At 47.6% G+C, this 21975-nt stretch overlaps 1 protein-coding gene across 2 annotated transcripts; it reads right to left on the minus strand.

Annotated features, from left to right (window-relative positions):
• Positions 1-2240: 2240 nt before the first annotated feature.
• On the minus strand, positions 2241-21062 carry SUN5 (Sad1 and UNC84 domain containing 5). 2 transcript variants are annotated; one of them, XM_060203214.1, is made up of 13 exons: positions 20867-21062; positions 17595-17650; positions 17347-17421; positions 15497-15563; positions 14843-14904; positions 11860-11909; positions 9676-9710; positions 9014-9122; positions 5653-5731; positions 4430-4545; positions 3808-3975; positions 3316-3402; positions 2241-2412 (listed from the first exon to the last, which is right to left on the minus strand). In XM_060203214.1, the coding sequence occupies exons 1-13, from the start codon at positions 20950-20952 to the stop codon at positions 2260-2262; spliced, it is 1143 nt and encodes a 380-aa protein (XP_060059197.1). In that variant the 5' UTR covers positions 20953-21062; the 3' UTR covers positions 2241-2259. The 2 variants fall into 2 exon arrangements, with proteins under 2 accessions (XP_060059197.1, XP_060059203.1); XM_060203220.1 differs by lacking the exon at positions 14843-14904 and having other exon boundaries at positions 20867-20892.
• Between the last annotated feature and the right edge of the window lie 913 nt (positions 21063-21975).

The raw sequence follows: 21975 nt of genomic DNA on the forward strand, positions 1-21975 counted from the left end.
CATTTTTCAAATATGTCAGAATTACGGGTTTCTTAAAGGTCAGCTTGCCCCTATGGTAGGGGGCTGGTATGACAGGAATTGATGAGATACATAAAGGTCAAGACAATTATTCTCCATGATGCAAGCAGGTTAATTATCTAAAGGCATTTGAGAGAGGCATAGGGCTTAAGTCAGCAGGGTGAGATAGAGAAAGGATAAACAAGCTTAGTATATCAAAAGGCTATAAGGAAATAAGGTTTGGTGCTTCACTAACTGTTGTCAGGGAGGTGTTGATGGAGTATGCTTTCTCTAGTGATCAAAAGTGAGGTGGTTGTGCAAACTCTGGGTGACTGTGAACTCTGAGTGAACCTTAAGGCAGACACCCATGTGGACTGTAGTTAGTGGAGAGAGGCAGTGAGGTTTCTATGGGCTAGAGAGTCTGAAAGAAAAGAGCTAAGTCTGAGAGACGTGGTTTCTCCCCTTTGCTCACCTCGGCAAGGGAGACTTACAAGGAAGTGTCTTTCCCAGACCTCCATCCAGGGATGGGGGGGAGTTCTCCTTAAGCTCTATCAAGCTTACACATAGCCCCACATCCCGCCACCTGCTCCTCCTCACACATGTCTACACACCCTTGCCTTTTTCTGTAGCAGCCCTGCCGGTGCAGGAGGGTGGCAACTCACTGCAGCTTTGATTCCTAGCTCCCTAGTGAAGTGTAGTGCTCACATGATTATTGGCCATTTGTGTATCTTCTTTAGAGAAGTGTCTGTTCAAGTCCTTTGCCATCTTTGAATTGAGGAGTTAGTCTCTCATAGGTTTTAGTTCTTTCTCAAATATTTTGCATATTAATCTCTGATATGACTTGTGAATTTTTTTTGAAGTTTAAAAAGTTGTTTATTGGAGAGGGTGTGGGGTCAAAGGAACCCTCCTACACTGCTGGTGGGAATGTCAATTGGTCCAACCCCTGTGGAGAACAGTCTGGAGAACTCTCAGAAGGCTAGAAATGGACCTACCCTATGATCCTGCAATTCCTCTCCTGGGGATATATCCTAAGGAACCCAACATATCCATCCAAAAAGATCTGTGTACACATATGTTCTTGGCAGCACAATTTGTAATAGCCAGAACCTGGAAGCAACCCAGGTGTCCGACAACAGATGAGTGGCTGAGCAAGTTGTGGTATATATACACAATGGAATACTACTCAGCTGTAAAAAATGGTGACTTCACCATTTTCAGCCAATCTTGGATCGGCTGAAAAAATCATGTTGAGTGAAATAAGTCAGAAACAGAAGGATGAATATGGGATGATCTCACTCTCAGGCAGAAGTTGAAAAACAAGATCAGAAAAGAAAACACAAGTAGAACCTGAACTGGAATTGGTGTATTGTACCAAAGTAAAAGACTCTGGGGTGGGTGGGTGGGGAGAATACAGGCCCAAGAAGGATTCAGAGGACCTAGTGGGGGATGTATTGTTATATGGGAATCTGGGGAATGTTATGCATGTACAAACTATTGTACTTACTGTTGAATGTAAAACATTAATTCCCCAATAAAAAAGTTGTTTATATTATTTGATCAGAGGAATTGAGGGGGGAATGGTGTTGGGCTGCACAATTTCCCAACAGAATGGGAGATAAACAGGGAGCGAGAAAGAGACACATTTGCCGTTGCTTTGCCACTTGTGAAGCCTTCCTCCTGCAGGTGGGGGCCAGGGGCTTGAACCCAGGTAACACATGAGCTTAACCTGGTATGCCACCACCTGGCCCCTGCAATTATTTTCTCTCATTCTGGTGGTGGTGGTGCCTTATTCACATGGTCAATGTGGTTGTTTGACACACAAAATGGAACAGAAATGCTTTTAACTGGGAAAGCTGAGGCTGAGAGAGGGGGCATGGCCTGCCCCATGCCACAGTGGCTCTTCTATATAACACAGAGGACCCCAAAGTGGCAGAAGGGGGAAGGTCTTCTCATCTCCCATCTCATCTGCCCCTATTGAACAGATGGGGAGACTGAGACCCTGAGCGGGCTGGGTCTTCCCAGGATCACACAGGTGCTGGGGGCAGACATTGCCTTGAAGCCAGGAGATACATGTGTGGGTGTGCCCCAGTCCCTGTGCTGTGAGCCTACTGGCTGTGAGCCACTCATAAAATAGGGGATTCATGGGGCTACAGTGAGGCTGACTGTGCACCCAGAATAGGGCCCATGGTTGCTAGGCAAGACCTTAGCTGCCAGATGCTGGCTGAGACATACACACCTGGACCTGAGCATAAATAATAGGCTTTAATCTCGGGGGGCATGGGCTTCATTAGGGTGCTCTTTTGGGGGGGCCACAGAGCCATGCACTCGCACACGGTAGAGGCAGGTGAAGCGTGGGCTCCCCCAGTTGCTGGATATCTTCACCTTGACAGCTCCAAATGCACGGGGCGGCTGGTTCTGGAAGAGACAGTCACAGGCCTGGGCAGTTCGTCCACCAGCCCCCACTTGGCCTGTCCAGGGGGCAGCTAGGCGAAGAAGAGAACCCTCCCACTTTATAGGTGGGGAAACTGAGGCTAGGAGCAGGGAAGGCCCTATCCAGGGTCATCCAACTGACATTCAGGGGTAGAGGAGACTGTGCTTGGCAGAGTGCTCCAGGAGTGGGAACTGAGCTCATGTGGGCACAGCACTACCCTCTCTGGGGTTCAGTACCCCCTTCTGCAACTTGGCAGTGGATGCCTTTGCTTCCCAGGGCTACTATGAGCACACAGTTGTGCTCTGTGGGCTAGATGACTCAGAGACCTCCAGCACATAGAAGGTTTGCTGTGAGCACAGCCCCAGGCCTTTTCGCACCAGGGAGGGGATGGAGTTCCTAAACTTATTAGGTGCACTGCTCATTGCTAAAAGGAGGAGTGGTGGAATCCCTGGAGAATTTTATCCTCCCAGGGATTAAGGGAGGGGAAACTGAGGCCCAGAGAAGCAGCAAACAGGCCATAGAAGTGGTGGCTGTATTGGGATTTAGGCCAGATGTTCCACTGAGTCTCAGGGGGCAGAAGCCACCTCCTTCTCTAATCTGCTTCTCTTTTCAACTCCTTAGGGCCTCCGTTTTGCCACCTGCTAACTGTGGGCTTTCCAGTGGTAAGATGCTAAGGTAAAAGCCCAGAACTCTGACCCAGCATCCTGGGACTGACTACATCCCCTTAGGGGCCACTCCTGGTCTTGGGCCACATGGAACCTCAGTTTCCTTATCTGTCATGTGGGCTTGTAACAATGTGTTCTTCCTTGGGCTGCAGGGTGAAGTGGGGCGGGGGTCAGGCTGTGTTTAGGCTGCTTTATGGGCCCCACATGGTCATCCTGTGTTACCTGCAGCTGGAACGTCTGAATGATGCTCTCCGGCTGAAACTGAAATGCCCCCAGGAACACCTCCTCTTTGGGGGGCCCTTCCATGCCCTGCAGACTCCGGAACAACAGGAAGGGTGTGTAGCTGCAGCCTCAGCATCCAGGTGCTCTCTAGTTCAGACTTGCACCCCTTGCTGGGCACAGGGACCCCCCCCCCCCCAGGCACAGAGCAATGGGTGGGGAAGAGTACAGAGCTGGGAGCCCCTCTAACTCTGCCACTGACTTCACAGCTCTGGGTGTCGCATTTCCTGGATCTCATTTTCCTTCTCAGAAAAATGGGGGGAGGGGGCTCAGTGGTTTCTGAAGGCAAGCCTGGGTGAGTCCAGCACCTTCGGCTGCACACTCACCGGCGCAGACCCCTCCCAGGTCTAAGCCCCATCCTCAGTGGATTTCTCTGGCACCAGGACGCCCCCCACCCAACCCCACCCCTGCCCTCACTAGCAGCGCCCTGCTCACATAGATGACAAAGTCCTTGGGAGCAGTGTCCAGGCTGCCCGACAGGGATATGGTCTTGGGGATGTGCTGCAAAGTCAGGTTGGATAGATAGACCTTCTGGGCCAGGCGGATGGTCACCTGGCCGCGGTCCCCCGAGAAGGCCCAGCAGTTGCCTGGAGTCACGTTGGGCTGCAAGGAGCAGGTCAGGGGACGGGGTTATGTTTCCTCATCGCACCCCAAGCCGCCTCTGCCCGGGTGTATGAGCCATCCTGTCAACAGAGTTTGGCTCGAGTGCCACCCACTCCGAGAAGTTCCTCCTGATTGCCAGCAGCGAGAACAAGCCTTATACTCGGCCCAGTGCCGTGAGGCCACAGGCTGCTCCAGGCCCTGAGACTGTCTCCAGCGGTGGGGGCCCTTGCAGGACCCATACAGGCTGTCCCTGCCCTTTTCTTGTCCCCTGTGCTCTCCCAGGGGCCCCTGTCTCTGTTCTTGCCTCCTACCCTTACACATACCCCTCCCCAGAACCCAACCTCAGCCTCTCCCTCCAGCCTGCTTTGTCCCCTGCTTCCCATCCATGGCCCCGCCCCCGAATCCCTGGCCCCGCCCTGCCTCTGGCCCCGCCCACTCCAGCCCCGCGCCCTGCCTCGAGGATCACGTCCGGAGGCTGAGCATAGTTCCACAGCCGGATCCAGTTCCAGTAGGAGCGAGCCTTGTCGTGGTTGTACGTGGCTGACGTCTGCTCAAAGTCGATGGTGGCCCCTGTGAGGGTGGGTGTTGGGGGGGGGGGTCAGCCCTGGCGTTGCCTGCTGGAGTGACCTCCAGCATGGTTATGGCCTGGGACTCTTCACAAGCCCTCTCTGGTCCTCAGTGTTCCCTCCTGGGGAGGGTGTGTGGGGGTCATCTAGTGGCAGCACCCCCCACCCCCTGGCTGCCCTGAGGGGCATGAGTGATCTGGAGGAGGTGGCATCACTGCGTCCTTAATTACGCCCCTTCCTAGAGGAAGAAACGAGTCCTGAGAGGTTAAGATGACACCCCCTGACACCATATCTCCTTTGACCTGGGGGTGCCTGGGTCAGTTCACCCTGACTTTCTCCCTTGCTGCCCTCATGGCATCCTGACTCTCAGAGGTGGGGGTGGGATCACCTTTGACATGGGTGCCCTTGGTCTGGACTGCACTTCCCTTCAACCCAGGTCTCACCTCAAATTCCTCCCCACCCCTTTTCCAGGACCTCTCTATGCCAGCCACCTGTGCCCATCCTTCCTTCCTCCTTCTTCTTCTTCCTCCTCCTCTCTCTCCTTTCACTTCTTTATTTCTTTTATCAGAGCACTAATTAACTCTTGCTTACGGTGGTCCTAGGGGTTGAACCTGGGACTTCAGAGCCTCAGGCATGTAAGCCTTTTGTATAACCATTATGTTGTTTCCACACACTCTCCCTTCCCTTCCCTTCCCTTCCCTTCCCTTCCCTTCCCTTCCCTTCCCTTCCCTTCCCTTCCTCCCTTTCATCCTATCTCCCTCCTTCCCTCCCTCCCATCTTTTTTCATTTCTCCCTCTCGCTCCCTCCCTCCCTCCCTCTCCTTCTAGAGCACTGCTTAGCTCTGGCTTATGGTGGTGCTGGGATTGAACCTGGGACCTTAGAGTCTTAGGCATGAAAGGCTATTGTGTAGCTGCTGTGATATCTCCCCAGCCTTACTTTATTGACTAGAGCAATGATTCCCAGTGTAAATGGGCTTGTGCTGGTTGTGTATGTGGTCAGCCTCCCCTCCCTAACTGTTCCCCTTCTCATCGAGACCCCTAGGTTTGAAGGAGGATGCAGCAGACCTTCTGAGGCCCCTTGATGAGGATCTGTTGGTGGGGAGGTCACTTACCTATAGACTTTAGGGCAAAGTCTGGCTTTTCGATGTAATCTCCTTGTATCATCTTCATGATTTTCTGGGCCATTTTTTGCTGTGGAGGCATAAAACATAAGCTCTGCACCAGTGTGTGTTGGCAGACCACAGTCCACACGTGTCTGTCCACGCCAGGCGATGTGGCTGCAGGGCACTCTCTCACCCTGACAGGTTACCCTGGCTAGTTCACACACTGAACCACTCCCCTGCTATGCTGTGAGGAAGTTCAGAAGACACTGAACCACTCCTACCTATCTACTAACTTCTGGAAATGTCTGCAGGTCATACTGATGCTGTCAGTATGAGGCCATTTTTTGAGAACTACTGTCCTAGAAGGAGTGGTGCACCACTACTGATTAGCTAGATTTTCACTTTGTCTGGGAGCCGCTAAGCCAATTATGTGCACAACTAGAGGCTAAGAACCTAGACTTACCCCTGGCAGAGAAGGCTGTCTCTGGGGTCAAAGTTTCTACATTCACACAGGGCAGAAAAACTGGAGATTTGAGAGCCCTCAAACATTGCTCACCCTTTCCCCTCAAAACATTACCTATATTTTTGATGGACATTTTTATGTGTGGACAGGAGGCTCAAGGGGTAAGTGCACATTACTGATTAGTTCTCGTAATAACTGCAGTTCAGGTCTGCATCAGTCTACGAAGTGTCTACTCATAGTGGTCAAGGGAATTCATCTTCCTTAAAAAGGAAGAAGGGGACTGTCTCTGACTGAAGCCATAGTTTTTTGGAGTTTCTACAGTTTACTTGTATGCAATGTCCAGAAAACACTAAAGTATTTTTAGACATAAAGAGTCATAAACAACTATATGGCTGAAACTTTTCAAAAGGAAATGACATTATAGAAGGGGATCATAGATGATCCAGAAATTGGACTCAAAAGGATTTAAGAATAACTATGGGGAGTCGGGCTGTAGCACAGTGGGTTAAGCGCAGGTGGCGCAAAGCACAAGGACCGGCATAAGGATCCCGGTTCGAACCCCGGCTCCCCACCTGCAGGGGAGTCGCTTCACAGGTGGTGAAGCAGGTCTGCAGGTGTCTATCTTTCTCTCCTCCACTCTGTCTTCCCCTCCTCTCTCCATTTCTCTCTGTCCTATCCAACAATGATGACAACAACAACAATAACTACAACAATAAAACAACAAGGGCAACAAAAGGGAATAAATAAATAAAATAAATATTTTAAAAAAGAATAACTATGGCCAAATATGTCATTAAAATAAAGGAAAAGTTGTGCAACATAGATGAAATATTGAAGACTTATAATCTATGAAAAAGAAATGTTTATTTTTGAACTAAACAGTATGATATACACACTTAAGAGTCTAATGGTGGCCAGGTGGTAGTGTACTAGGTTAAGCGCACAGAATGCAAAGCGCAAGGACTGGCATTAAGGATTCTGGTTTGAGACCCTGGCTCCCCACCTGCAGGGGAATTGCCTTCATAAGCTGTGAAGCAGGTCTGCAGGTATCTGTTTTTCTCGCCTCCTCTCTGGCTTCCCCCTTCTCTCTCAGTTTCTCTCTGCCCCCCCCCCAATATCTCTCTGTCCTATCCAACAACAACAGCAGCAGCAGCAGCAACAACAACAACAACAGCAATAACAACAATGGAAAAAAAGATGCCACCAGGAGCAGTGGATTCATAGTGCAGGTACTGAGTCCCAGGGGTAACTTTGGGGGATGAAAAGAAATCTAAAAGTATGGGACTAGGTAGTGGCATACCCAGTTGAATACACATGTAACCATGTGCAAGGACCCAGGTTAGAGCCCCCAGGTTTAAGCTCCTCCTATAGGTGGGAGGAGCTTTATGAATGGTGAGATAAGGCTGTAGGTGTCTTATCTTTTGTCTTCTCTGTCTTACCCTCTCAACTTTTCTCTACCCTATCAAATAAAACATTAGGAAAGTAAAAAAAAAAAAAAAAAAAGGAAAAAAAAGGAGAAATGGCTGCTGGGAGCTGTGGATTTGAAATGTTGGCATTGAACCTCAGCAATAACCATGGTGGAAAAAAAAAGTCTAATGTAAAGATAAAACAGTACAGTGGACAGAAAAGAGCACAGGATTATTCATGAACCTGAAGAAAGTGAGTGGATAATATTAAATACTTAAGGACATGAAGAAAAAAAGAATAGAATAAGACATACTAGTGTAACATTATGTTAGATATGTAGAACACAATCTAAAAGGTCTAGTACAGATAAAAGTGAAATTCCAGAACTGACTGATAATGGGGAAGAAGAAACATTAGTTAAGAATTTTCCAAAGCTATTAAAAATACCCCATAGATTCAATAAACTCAATGCTCCCCTCCTCAAGTAGATTGAATATGGAATATCATGAGTGAATAGAACATCTTACAAGTTCCCAGGGATAAAAATAAACAGACCACACTCAAAGAAGTATTAATAAGAGTTCCATTACTCTTTTTAGCATCAATAGTATAAATAAGAACACGATAGTACACTTCCTTTAAAATTCTCAGGGAAGGTGGCAGCGCAGTGGGTTAAATGCATATGGCTTGAAGAACAAGTACCAGCGTAAGGATCCTGGTTCAAGCCCCCAGTTCCCCACCTGCAGGGCAGAGTCGCTTCACAGGCGGTGAAGCAGGTCTACAGGTGTCTGTCTTTCTCTCCCCCTCTCTGTCTTCCCCTCTTCTTTCTATTTCTCTCTGTCCTAACAATGACGACATCAATAACAACAACAACAATAACTACTACAACAATAAAAAACAAGGGCAACAAAAGGGAAAATAAATAAATATAAAAAAATAAAAATAGAAAAATTCTCAGAGGAAAACATTTTCTATCTAGAATTTTATACCCATCAAGGCCATCAGTCATGGGCAAAGGTAAGATATAAAATGTTTTCAAGCATGCATTTTTTAAAAAAACAAACCAACATATGTTTACATTTCTTTTTTCTTTTTTTTTTTTTAAATATTTATTTTCCCTTTTGTTACCCTTGTTTAACATTGTTGTTGTTATTGATGTCATCGTTGTTGGATAGGATAGAGAGAAATGGAGAGAGAAGGGGAAGACAGAGAGGGGGAGAAAAAGATAGACACCTGCAGACCTGCTTCACCTGAAGCAGGTGGGGAGCCAGGGACTTGAACCGGCATCCTTAGCCAGTTCTTGCGCTTTGCGCCACATGCGCTTAACCTGCTGTGCCACCGCCAGACTCCCATACTTACATTTCTTAATCACTCTTTGATGGGAAGCCACTGGGAAATGTGTTCCATCAAAACTTGGGATATAGGACACAAGACATCCAACAAAGAGAGAAGTTAGGTGGGGGGGGGGGGGCGGGGGGGACAGAAAGGCCAGAATCTCACCTCATCTGACATAGCTTCCATCATCTGGAGCTTGACAATAAGCTGGTTCATGTTGCCTCGGAGGTCCTGGATTTCCCCACTGTGGTGCCGAACCCTCTCCTGGTACATCCTTACAAGAAAATATGAACAGCTTTGTTAGGCTTCTGTTGTCACCCCCAGCTTTTGCCTTTACCAGTTAGCTTACTAGCTTCCTATTTTCCCCACGCTCCCTGGGCTCATCCCGGAGTCTACCCAGCAGGCTATCTCTCAAACCATTATTCATGCTCTCTCTCCTGCTGAGACTATCTTTAAACCCCATTCATTCCTTCCAAAACACTCCCAAGTGTTTGACTGCAATGAAGGATTCTATTACCAGATAGTACTTCGTTGGTTGAATTTTATTTTATTTTATAGCTGCTGTTTGCTAAATACTAATGATGGACCAGCAGCTATTCAAGCATTTTCTTTAGTACCTATGATTACACAAGGCAATGTGAATTTGATGTCTCATGTCATACATGAAGTTAAGAGCCTGGAGAGGTGCAGTGACTTTTATCAGATTAGCTAGGTAGGAAGTGGAGGGGTTGGTCTGACTGTGGAGCCATGGTCTTAGCCCACATATTCCAGGTTCTGGCTATACCCCTGGCTTTTGAGGGACAATAGCACTGTTAGACTTTTCTTACCTCAAGCTCAGCAGTGGACTATTTACGCTGTCATCCTGGTGGGGTGTTGAAGAAAGCAAGAGATCTTCAGATGGCTTCTTCTGGCCCATTTTCCCACAACCATAAATCCACTCATTTACTACCTTCCTATTTACTCTTCCATCTATGCTACTTGTGGTATAGCATATATGCTATCCACTCTAAATCCAATTTTTGTCCTTCTATCCGTGTTCCCACCCACTTACTCTTCTCACCCATGCACCTTCTCATTCATCCTCTCTCATTCATCTGCCTTTTTTCTAGTACCCTTCATCCATGTACCCATTATTTACTGTGCCCCATCCATCCATCCATCCATCCATCCATGCATCCATCATCCATCCATCCATCCATCCATCCATCCATCCATCCATGCATCCATCATCCGTCCATCCATCCATCCATCCATCCATCCATCCATCCATCCATCCATCCATCCACCCATCCACCCACCTATCCATTTGTCCATCTATTGACTCATCCCATTTGGGCTCTTGTGCACCCGTTCTCTCATCCAAGTGTTTGACTGTGAAACTCATTCATCCATCAATCTATCCTCTCATCAAATTTCCCTTCATTTGGCCACCCAGTCATTCAAAATAAGTAGTGAGTCTTCAGTGGACATTGCTGGGACAAATCAGGCGTAGCTCTGCCCTTTAAGCTCTGCTAGTATAAGTGGGCAAATTATCATGATTTCAGAACATTATATTTGCAATTACAGAAAACTGAAGGAGAGACATAAATGTGACTTCTTTTGCCCAAATATCTCTGAGAAAGTTACATTTTATTTTACTTACTTATTTTTGTCATCACTGGAGTTTCACCACTCCAGATAAATTCTTTTAGATAAAAAGACATAGAAAGGGAAAACCAACACAACTCAGAAGCTTCCCCCAGTGTAGGAGGAGCTGAGTTTGAACCTGGGTCACAGGCATGGGAAGGCAGGCACACTCCCAAGTGAGCTGTCTTAAGGTTGAGGTCTTGAAGGTTAAGAAAGAGCACACGAGGGGAGAAAAGAGCAGGCTCATTATACTCTTCTACCTTACAGACCTTCTGAGACTTTTTTTTATCTAGAACTTTTTAAATATTTTATCTTTACTTATTGGACAGAAGTAAAGATAAATCAAGAAGGAATGGGGAGATAGAGAGGAGGAGAGACCAAGAGACACCTGCAGCCCTGCTTCACCACTCATGAAGCTTTTCCCCTGCAGGTGGGGACTGGGGGGCTCGAACCCTGGTCCTGGCGCACTGTAACATGTGCATTCAACCAGGTGCACCATGACCTGGCCCCTTTCTTTTCTTCTCTTTCTTCTCTTCCTCTTTCTCTCTTTCTTTCTCTATTTCTCTCTCTCTCTCTCTCTCTCTCTTTCTCTTTTGCTCTTAAATAGGAAATACTAGCAACTACTTTTCTTTTCCTTCACTCCCAGAAGCCACAAAAATATCTGATACTCCCAGAGGGATAGAGAATGGGAAAGCTATCAGGGGAGGGGATGGGATATGGAGATGGGGTGGTGGGAATTGTGTGGAGCTGTACCCCTCTTATCCTACAGTTTTGTTAATGTCTCCTTTATTAAACAAATAAAATAAAATAAAAAAGAAAAAATATCTGATCTCATTTAAGCAGAACCAACTTCCCTGAGAGAAAAATGTGTCCCCTTGCCTTCGTTATGCCACTTTATGTGGGGGCCTTGGGAAGAGTGGGCTGCTTTTGGGAGTGAGTTACAAAACAGACATCCTGGATGATGGCCCCTTGCATCTGGTCTTTTGACACTCACATTTTGGGAACAGAAGAACAGCTCACTAGGAAGGAAGCCTGCCTTGCCATGAGTGAGACCTGTCTTTGAGATCTGGTAGCACTTGTGGGTGCCCTAGCACTAGCTGCAACTCTAGTGCTGTGGGATCTCTCCCTTTCTCTCTGCCTCTTTGCCTTAGTGAAAAACAAGACAAAACAAAACCTAGGGGTGTCAAAATTGTGCAGGTTAGGTCTCAAGTTGGCAACAGCAACAACAGAAGCAACTTTACATTTTGGGAGAGCCACGGCATGGCAGAAGTAGTTGGAGCTGGGATGGGTGCAGGTATGGTGGGAGTGAGGAGAGCTTTCAGAGCTGACACTGACTGGCTGGGTGGCGTCAGTTGGTGTGAGATGTGAAAACAACTCATACTCACCTGCCAGACTTCCAGTTTAGACGGCAAGTGCATAGAAAGGACCCAGAATCCTGTGGGGTCAGGGAAATGAGGCTGAGAAATCAGAGTGAAAGGATAAGAGGTTCAGGACTTAAGGCATCTGGGTTGAAATTCTAGCTTTGCTTTGTATAAGCATTGTGCGACTTTAAGGAGGGACTATTTAATTTTTCTGTCTCACTTTTTGCTTCTGTAAACTGGAAATGGCAGCAATATCTGCTTCATGATTGAATAATGAATGTAAAGTATCACACAGAAACCAAATGATCTAAGTGGTCTCTCTCCCCCACCGCCAGGTCAAATGCTCTGGTGTCTCCTCTCTCTGTGTCTCTTCTTTCTTAAAAAAATAAGAAATGAAGAATTGGGCCAGGGAGGCTGCTCAGTGGTACAAGAACTTAGGCTCATTTTCCCATGCCTCATTAAAAAAGTAGAAGAGGAAGAGGAGAAGGAAGAAGAGTAGAATGAAAATAAGGGTGAGGAAGGAGAACGAAGAGGAGGAGGAAGCGGAAGGGAATCACAATGCACTGAAGAGAGGAAACATTTGCAGATCAGGTAAGGAATCTGCATCCCAGTTACATGAAGAACTCTTATAACTCAATAACTGAAAGAAAAATAACACAATTAAAAATGAGCAAAGAGCTGAATATACAATTACCTGAAAAGGACAATAATTTCACACACACAAAAAAATGCTTAGCTTCATCCGTCATTAAGAAAATAACATGGAGGTGGGGTGGGGGTGGGGAAGCATAATGATTATACAAAAAGACTGCCATGCCTGGGGCTCCAAAGTTTCACTTTTAATCCTCCAAACAAATCACTGTAAGTCAGAGCTGAGCAGTGCTCTGGCCAAAATAAATACACAAACAAATGAACATGAATGAAAATAACAATGAGATGCCACTTCACATTCACCAGGGTAGCTAAAATAAAAGACAGATAATAAGACAGGGGAGAGAGCTCAGCCTTTCATAGCCCATAATATGCACATCTGAGGCCCCAGAGATTCCAGGCTCGATTCACATCATCATCTTATTTAAGAGCTGAGTAGTGTCCTTGTCTTCTCTCTCTCTCTTTCTGTCCCCCTCTCCCTCTCTCATAAATAAATAAACATTTAACAGGTGGATAACAACAAGTATTGGTGATGATGTGAAGAAACTAAGAGTCATTACTGCCGGTAGAAATGTAAAATGGTGTCACCACTTTGGAAAACAGTTTGACAATTCCTCAGATAGTTAAACACAGACTTACCCTATAACCTAGCAATTCTACATCTAGGTATGCACTCAAGAAAATTGAAAACACTTGGGCACAAAGAAACTTTACAGAAACAGTCACAGCATTATTATTATCACCACCACTACTACTAATAATAATCTACTTATTTATTTTAAAGAGAGACCAGAGCACTGCTCAGCTCTGGCTTATGGTGGTGCTGGAGATTGAACCTGGGACTGCAGAGCCTCAGGTATGAAAAGCCTTTTGCATAACGATTACGCTATCTCCTCAGCTCACACATAGCAGCATTATTAATAATAGCTAAGAAGCAGAATCAACTTCATTATCAAATGATTAATAAACAAACTATGTTTAAATTTTAAATGAAACATCTGATCATAAAAAGGTATGAAGTTTGACATGCTGCAAATGTGGATGCATTCCGAAAATTGCTAAGTGAAAGAAGTCACTGAGATCACATTACACTTTTTCATTTACAAGGAGTGTTCAGAATAGGCAAAGCCAGAGAGACATGCAATAGATGAGTGGTTGTGGGGAGGAAAGAGAGGCAGTAATTGCCAGGAATTTTTTTTTTTCTGTTTCTTTTCTCTTTGTCCCCCCCCCCCCCCAGGGTAATGAATTTCCTGGAATTTAATCATGGTGATGGATATACAAACTTGTGAACAAAATAAGAAATCGCTAAACTATACACCTTAAAAGAGTGAACTTTATATTGATTATTGATAGTATGCTCCATAAAGCTGTTACTTAAGACAATCTTATTTGCTGCATTAGAACTTGCTGTTCATTTTCTAATGGTGGTGGTATTGGTGGTGGGGGGAGGACTCCTTCCTACCCCAGCCTGTACACCCGAGTGGAAAGAAGTGATTCCTTTGCCTGAGAAAAAAAAAGCTGCTATTTGGAGGTCAGCAGTGGTGCCTGGGAGGAAGCCACAGAAGCCCAGGAAGAGGGAGTATGAATCATCACAATATGGTTTAGGGAGAGTTTCAAAAATTACCTTACCTTTTAAAACTGTCTTTCTCTCTCTCTCTCCCTCTCTCTCTCTCTTTTGGATAGGATAGAGAAATTGAGAGGGGAGGGGAAGATAGAGAGGGAGAGAGAAAGATAGACACCTGTAGACCTGATTCACTGCTTATGATGTGATCCCCTGCAGGTGGGAGAGCCGGGGGCTCGAACCGGGATTCTTGTGCAGGTCTTTGTGCTTTGTACTATATGTGCTTAACCTGCTGTGCCACCGCCTGGCCCCCTATCTTATTTTTCTTTATGATTATGATAGCAACAGAAAGAAATAGGGTGAAAGAAGGAGAGAGAGAGATAAAGATGCAACACTGCTTCTCTGCTTGTGAAGCTCCCCCACTGCAGGTGGGCATGGATGTGGGCTCAGACCTGGGTCCTTGTGCTTGGTGACTTGTGTACTTTACCAGTTGCATCACCGCCAGGCCCTGGTCTCTCTCTGTTCAAAATCCAAGTGCCATTACTGCATGGGTTTCATGTATGTGGAGTCTCACTCTAGCAACTGTAGCCATCCCACCACATCCACCATCACATCCAAATCTGCTCTTGGTCACCATGTCAGTCACTTCTGGCAGCATCACTCACTAGATGGCTGGGGCTCCAAGAGGCCTGTCTTGCCCAGTGTCACTTGCCCAGCGTCACCTCACCCCCACCCTCCTCAGCGTGGCTTAGGAGCTCCCTCCTCCTGGGATTGGGCAGGGCCCTAGAGACACACCGAAAACACAGAGGATCAGGACACCTGTCTTTTCCATGAACTTCTGAAAGAAGAGCCTGAGCCTGGAAGACAGGGGAGCAGTGATGGCAGTGAAGCAGGGCTTTGTGTAAGCTGACAAGTACTTCCCCACCCCAGGGGTAGGGCCTCCTCCTGGGTGTCTGCCCTCCTCACACCATTGGGAGCTCACCAGTGAAGGTGGGTACAGTGGGGACCAGGGTAGGCGCTGAGGAAATGCTTAGAATGGGAGCTTTGAAGGAATGGTGGCAGGGAATCCAGAGGCATTGCATGGGCTGGAAAGGTGAAGGAAAGGGTAGGATGGGCATTCCAGGAGGAAGGGCAGGGTGCACAACAGTGCGGAGATGGGACTGTGACCCATGGGTCCAGGCAGCGAGCATCCTGAGCATCCTAGCCTTCTCAGCCCAGTGCCCCCCCATCCCTCCCAGCAAGAAGCAGAATAAGGGCTTCTGGGAAAGGAAGGGTGGGGCTGGATTCCAGAGGGCTTCTGGCTGAGGTGCTGCAGCAATGGTGAGCCAGTGGGTTCTGGGGTGAGGGGCTCTGATAAGAGTCTGCTTGGGGTAGCTTATCTGGTTGGCTCCCAGTGAGGGGTGCCACACTCAGCAGCTGTGCGGGCTCAGCAACCCCCCTCCCACTCACCTGCAGTTGTTGAAAAGTGCCTGATGGATCTGAGTGCGCAGGAAGCAGGCCAGGCAGGTGATCCAGGCTGTGGGGGAGGCAGGGGGATGGGGAGAAGTTGCAGCAACTGCTGACTGTGCTGGAGCTGGGGCAGACCTATGACCTGATCCCCCATCTCTCCACTCCCCACGGTAAGGCTGGCTGGGCTGTAGGTAAGCGTGCACATCAGACAGTCAGCAGACACAGGGCTGAGGGGTGCAGAAGGGCTGGTGTGTGTGTGCCCTTCCCCCAGACACTGGGAGCTTCTCCAGGCAGGCAAGGGTCCTTGCCTGCTTCATGTCCAGGTGCTCAGTGATGTCCAGGGCAGAGCCATGTGGAAGCAACAGGGGCTCAGTGTGTGGGAGGAGGAGGAAGAGACAGGAATGGATGGAGGATGGCTGGGAAAGTGTATGTCTAGGGTGGTGGGATGTCGGGAAATTGTGAGGATGTGGTTGAGCTTGGCAGGGCTTGAACCTGAGGGGTGTGTCTATCCTGTCAATCTCTCTCTCTACTGAGAGGCTGAGCAAGGAGGGACAGTAGTAACCCCAAAGGTGTGCCTCGTCCTATCAGACTCCCTGCCTCACAAAGTGCCCCACATTCCTGATACTATGGCCATTAGATAAAAAGAAAGGGGAGATGTTGGGAAATTGTGCAGATGTGGTTGAGTTAGGCGGGGCCCACAAACCACCCTATGCTAGTATGGCCCATCCCTTTATCTATCTACACACCAATCTTCTGCTTTGTCTTATAAATGACTAAAGGTCTCCCCACCACGATATCCCTCAGGGTATTGCTAATTCTGGACAGCTGAAACCATAGCAACAGTAGTTAAGGAAGTTCCCAGCGTGCCTTTTTCTTTTCTCCACCTCCTTTCCACACCCGACTTCTGGATGGCTCAGTGAGTGGGTGAACAGATGGAGGGGCTAGTGGGGTGCATGGGTATTACAGCGGATGGACATGTGGACAGACGGTGGGACAATGAGGAAGTGAAGGGAGTAGAAGACTGGCTCTGAGGGTGTGGCCAGAGTCAGTCCTCAAAGTTATGGTGAGCTGCATCCAATCTCTGCCTTGAGAAGCTTCACGAGCAGTGAAACAGTGCTGCAGGTGTCTCTCTCCCTCTCTCCCCACCCCCCCTCTTGATTTCTCTTTGTCCTATTAAATGAAATTAAAAAAAAAGGTTGCTGGGAGCAGTGGTGAATTTGTTGTGCAGATATCGAGTCTTGGCGATAACCCTGGTGGCAATTAACAACAACAAAAGAGAATCGTAAATAAATCAGAAAAAAAAAAATCACTTCTATGACTGCACTGACAGCCCAGTGCCAGGCTGCTGGCCGAGCCGGGGAGGAGGACTGTTGTGTAGCTCCTACTTCAAACACAAGTGTCCCTCTTAGTCTTCCTCTCTATTTTTCTTCTTCTTTTTTTTTTACATTTATTTATTTATTCCCTTTTGTTGTCCTTGTTGTCCTTGTTGGAAGGACAGAGAGAAATGGAGAGAGGGAGGGGAAGACAGAGAGGGGGAGAGAAAGATAGACACCTGCAGACCTGCTTCACCGCCTGTGAAGCGACTCCCCTGCAGGTGGGGAGCCTGGAGCTCAAACCCGGGTCCTTACGCCAGTCCTTGCGCTTTGTGCCACGTGCGCTTAACCCACTACGTTACCGCCCGACTCTCACTCACTACTACTTTTCTAACAGGAAAAGCACCCCAACACTTGTGGTAAGGAGCCTTCCAGAGCTCACCCTCTTAGTCCAGAGAAGGCCATACCCCCAGGGCAGCCTGGGCTGAGGCTGGGCCCTGCCCCCTCCCCACCTGGGACCCTTGGGCAAGTACATACATACACAGCCCAGCGCGCACTGAGCCAGGCTGGGGGCTGGGGCTCCGATGCGGATGGGCAGCAGTAAGGCATCACCTGCAGAGAGCACGGGCATGTCATCTTTGGGACCTGGGGCCTGGGAGCACCTAGCAGCTGGTTTTAGCACTCCTGTCTCTTCTTGCATGCCCTGAGCTGCCCCTGTCATATCTCTAGGTCTCTGCTCCTCTCTGCGCACATATAAGCCAGGCTTCCCTCTCCCTCCGGCTCACCGGAGGTGTCTGTGGACTCCGTCAGCCTGCTGGCACCGCGGTTCCTCTGCTGGACCCTGAAGATGATAAGAAGCACAGTCACATTTTACAATTGCTTCTTCTTTTTAAAATATTAATGTATTCCCTTTTGTTGCCCTTGTTTTATTGTTGTAGTTATTATTGTTGTTGTCGTTGGATAGGACAGAGAGAAATAGAGAGAGGAGGGGAAGACAGAGAGGGGGAGAGAAAGACAGACATCTGCAGACTTGCTTCACCGCTTGTGAAGCAACCCCCCTGCAGGTGGGGAGCCGGGGGCTCGAACTGGGACCATTACACAGTCCTTGCACTTTGCACCACCTGCACTTAACCCACTGCACTACTGCTGGACTCCCACATTTTACAATTTCTTTCTTTACTTTTTTTTAAAAACTATTTATTTATTAATGAGAGAGGTACAGAGAGAAATATACATGGAAAGAGAGACCAGAACACTGCTCAGCTCTGGCTTATGGTGGTGCCGGGGGTTGAACCTAGGACCTTTGGAGCCTCAGGCATGTAAGTCTTTTTGCATAACCACACCTGGTTGAGCACACACATTACAGTGCACAAGGACCAGGGTTCCTGCCCCCAGTCCCCACCTGCGGGGGGGTACTTCATGACCAGTGAAGCAGCTGCAGGTGTCTCTCTGTCTCTCTCCCTTTCTATCTCCCTCTCCTCTCTCAATTTCTCTCCGTCCTATCAAATATGAAAATAAAAAAGTATCAGTACATTTTACAATTTCTAAGGAAGGTCCTGTCCCCGCCCCTGTTCTGGGTGGAGAAGTTGGGCTATGAAGGTGCTTACCCTGACCATCGGCCCATGAGTTAGGGAAAAACGAGACTGGCTGGGTCTCAAGTTAGTGTCTCTGAGAAAATGACTCAGTCACAGGTGGTTGTCTCCCAGAGCCCCACCCTCTTCTTAAAGGCAGAAGGTTGCTTTTGCTCCCTGGTCCTGTCTGGTGTGACAGGACCCCATAGGCCTGAGCTGTGTGGGAGTCCTCCGAGTCCCCTTGCTGTGGCTGGCTCAAGGATGGGGGATTCTGCTGGGCCAGCTATGTGTGTATAGGGAGCTCCTGGGACTTGGGGGGGGAAATTCTTCTCATTGTTAAATTGAAACCCCCACCCTACCCAGCCATACTTCTGTTTGGCTCCTGGAATGGTGGCTGCCACCTTGTCACATGGAAGAAGTAGAAGGAAGAACAGAAAGGTGACAGGAGTCTGATTCTTTGGTGGCATTACAGATCCAAAGGGTTTAAGTACTTTGGAGTCACCCAAATCCTGAGGTCTCTTGGTATGTGAGATAAATTTTCTTAATGTAGTAAGGTAATGGTCTCCAAAGATTTTTTTATTATGCTCCAATGTATGTGTTTATTTAAGAAATTAGATATCTTCACCCAATATGCTTAATCTTTTACAATGTGTGAATTTACTTATTCCTCATCCTCAAAGAAATACATTAAAGGTGGAGGAGAGACAACATAATGGTTATATATATGTATATTTAATTTTTTAAAAAAATTCTTTATTTACTTATTATTTGATAGAGACAGAGAGAAATTGAAAGGGGAGGGAGGTAAGAAGTGAGAGAGACAGAGAGACACCTGCAGACCTGCTTCACCACTCATGAAGCTTTCTCCCTGCAGGTGGGGATCAGAGGCTTTAACCCGGGTCTTTGCACACTGTAATATGTGCACTCAACCAGGCGCACCACTGCCTGGCCTCTATTTTAAAAATGTTTAATTATCTTTATTTATTGGATACGGACAGCCAGAAATCAAGAGATAGGAAGAATTAGAGCAGGAAAGAGACAGAGAGACAAAGAGATACCTCTACCCCTGCTTCACCACTCACAAAACTTTCTCCCTGCAGGTGGGAACCAATGGCTAAAACCTGGGTCCTTGTGCATTATAACGTGTGCTCAACCAGGTGCACCACCACCTGGCCCCCAGCATAATGGTTATGCATAAGATTTTCATGCGTGAGGCTCTGAGGTCCAAAGTTCAGTTCCAGCACCACCATTAGACAGAACTGAGCAGTGCTCTTAAAAAAAAAAAAAAGAAAGGAAAAAGAAAAGAAAAGAAAGAAAGTAGAAAGAATGAAAGAATAAGATATTAAAAGAGGAGAGTCGGGAGGTAGCGCAGCGAGTTAAGCGCACGTGGCGCAAAGCTCAAGTACTGGTGTGAGGATCCCAGTTCGAGCTCCCAGCTCCCCACTTGCAGGGGAGTCGCTTCACAGGCGGTGAAGCAGGTCTGCAGGTGTCTATCTTTCTCTCTCCCTCTCTGTCTTCCCCTCCTCTTTCCATTTCTCTCTGTCCTAGCCAACAACGATGACATCAACAGCAATAATAACTACAACAATAATAAAAACAACAAGGGCAACAAAAAGGAAATAAATATTAAAAAAAAGAAAAGGAAGGAAAAGCAGGAACACTGTGTTATGTGGTTGAAGCTTTTAGATTAAAGAAAATATTTAAAAAAAATAAAAGAGGATAGTCAGGCGGTAGCGCAGCAGGTTAAAAGTATGTGGTGCCAAACGCAAGGACTGGTGTGAGGATCCTGGTTCGAGCCCCTGGCTCCCCACCTGCAGGGGCGTCACTTCACAGGCGGTGAAGCAGGTCTGCAGGTGTCTGTCTTTCTCTCTCCCTCTCTGTCTTCCTCTCCTCTCTCCATTTCTCTGTCCTATCCAACAACGATGATACCAATACTAACTACAACAATAAAACAACAAGGGCAACAAAAGGGAATAAAAAAATGATATTAAAAGAGGGAGAGTTTGGAGATACACAATGAAGTTTTAATAGTTTCTCCTAAGTGTATTACTCTGGATCCCCTCTTGGGATGCCTCCTTCCCATTTTGGGGATCCCTGGGGGCATCTTTGTGAGCTAAAATGCTTGTGCTTTACTGGCCTGGGGGCTCCCTGTGAATCAAGATGGCAAGGGCTGCTTCTCCCATTACTATCTGTCTCTGTCTCCAGACTGAGTCTTTGCAGGGGGGACACTTCTCACTCTGGCACAATGCCAGGCTCCCAGCACTGCCCTGTAGGTGCTCAGGGAATCTGTGGTGGAAGAATGAGTGTTTGACAATTCTTCGCTAGGAGACCTCAGGAGACCTCAGGAGACCTCAGGACAGTCCCTGCTACCCCCCCCCCCCAGCCTGAGCTGCTACATCTGCAAAGGGCTGTGGGGAGGGTATCCCTGGTTCTGAGGGGGCAGGCAGCACAGTGTGCTGTGCTTAGGAAAGGGCTGCTGTGCTCACCTCCTGGGCCTGACATTCCTGTAGGGGTTGGCTGGGTTTTCAGGTGGGTCACACTGGTTCACGGGGTTCCTTGCATACCGAGGCATTGGGTTTCTTCTCTAGGGTCGTGGATGGGGGTACGTGGGGAGGATACTGGGGCTCTGTGGGTGTTGGTGAGGAGGAAGCAGCTGCTGTCACTGAATCCCAAGTGCTCTCTGCAAAGTGACGTCTGGAATCGGCCCTGGCTGGGTAGAACTGCCGGCACTGTGACCTCACAGAGCCGAGGAGTGGGTGAGTGGGTGGGGCAGGGCTCCCCCCAGTCTTCAGGATGGTGCTGGAATCTCCCTATCAGAGGAACTCATTCTGATCCATTTCCTCTCTTTTAAAATTTATTTTTATTTATTTAATTAATTTTATTATTAGAGACAGAGAGGGAGGGGAAAATAGAGAGAGACAGAGAGACACCTGCAACCTTGCTTCACCACTTGTGAAGCTTTCCCCCTGCAGGTGGGGACCAGGGGCTTGAACTTGGGGTCCTTGCAAATTGTAATATGTGTGCTTAACCTGGTGCGCCACCACCTGTCCCCACCCCTCCCCTTCCCTCTCTAAAATAAGGGAGCTGAGACCTTAAGAGAGGAAGGGCCATGCCAGGGTCTCAAGGACTAAGCAGGGGTGAAGGCTAAGTCTCTAATATCCCTGCCTTGCTAGTTCTCCCCCACACCCCCACCTTCACCTCATGCTCTCCTGCCCCAAGATTCCTGGATTTACCTCCTTTTTACCTTGTATGCAAATACATTTTTATAAATCTGAGCACATTGGGAAAATACAAGATAATGTCTATATATTGTTGTTTTAATAAAGTTCTTTTTGTTGTCAAAAAAGTATAGTGAAACAGAGATGGTAGTCTAAGCCTTTTTTAAAAAAATATTTATTTTTTATTTTCCCTTTTGTTGCCCTCGTTTTTATTGTTATTATAATTTTTGTTATTATTGATGTCGTTGTTGTCAGATAGGACAGAGAGAAATGAGAGAGGAGGGGAAGACAGAGAGGGGGAGAGAAAGATAGACACCTGCAGACCTGCCTCACCGCCTGTGAAGCGACTCCCTTGCAGATGGGGAGCCAGGGACTTG

The sequence above is a fragment of the Erinaceus europaeus genome, chromosome 1 (genome assembly GCF_950295315.1).
Source record: "Erinaceus europaeus chromosome 1, mEriEur2.1, whole genome shotgun sequence".
In the NCBI taxonomy this organism is placed as follows: domain Eukaryota; kingdom Metazoa; phylum Chordata; class Mammalia; order Eulipotyphla; family Erinaceidae; genus Erinaceus; species Erinaceus europaeus.

Bases quoted from the DNA above. Each gene is read 5' to 3' on its own strand.
- SUN5 (XM_060203214.1), bottom strand. From the start codon at position 20,952: ATGCCTCGGTATGCAAGGAACCCCGTGAACCAGTGTGACCCACCTGAA. The intron at 11,910-14,842 runs GTGTGTCTCTAG...CTGACCCCACAG, and splicing joins CCTGATCCTCTGTGTTTTCG to GATTCTGGGTCCTTTCTATG. The intron at 9,123-9,675 runs GTAAGAAAAGTC...TTTTCTTGTAAG, and splicing joins AGTCCACTGCTGAGCTTGAG to GATGTACCAGGAGAGGGTTC.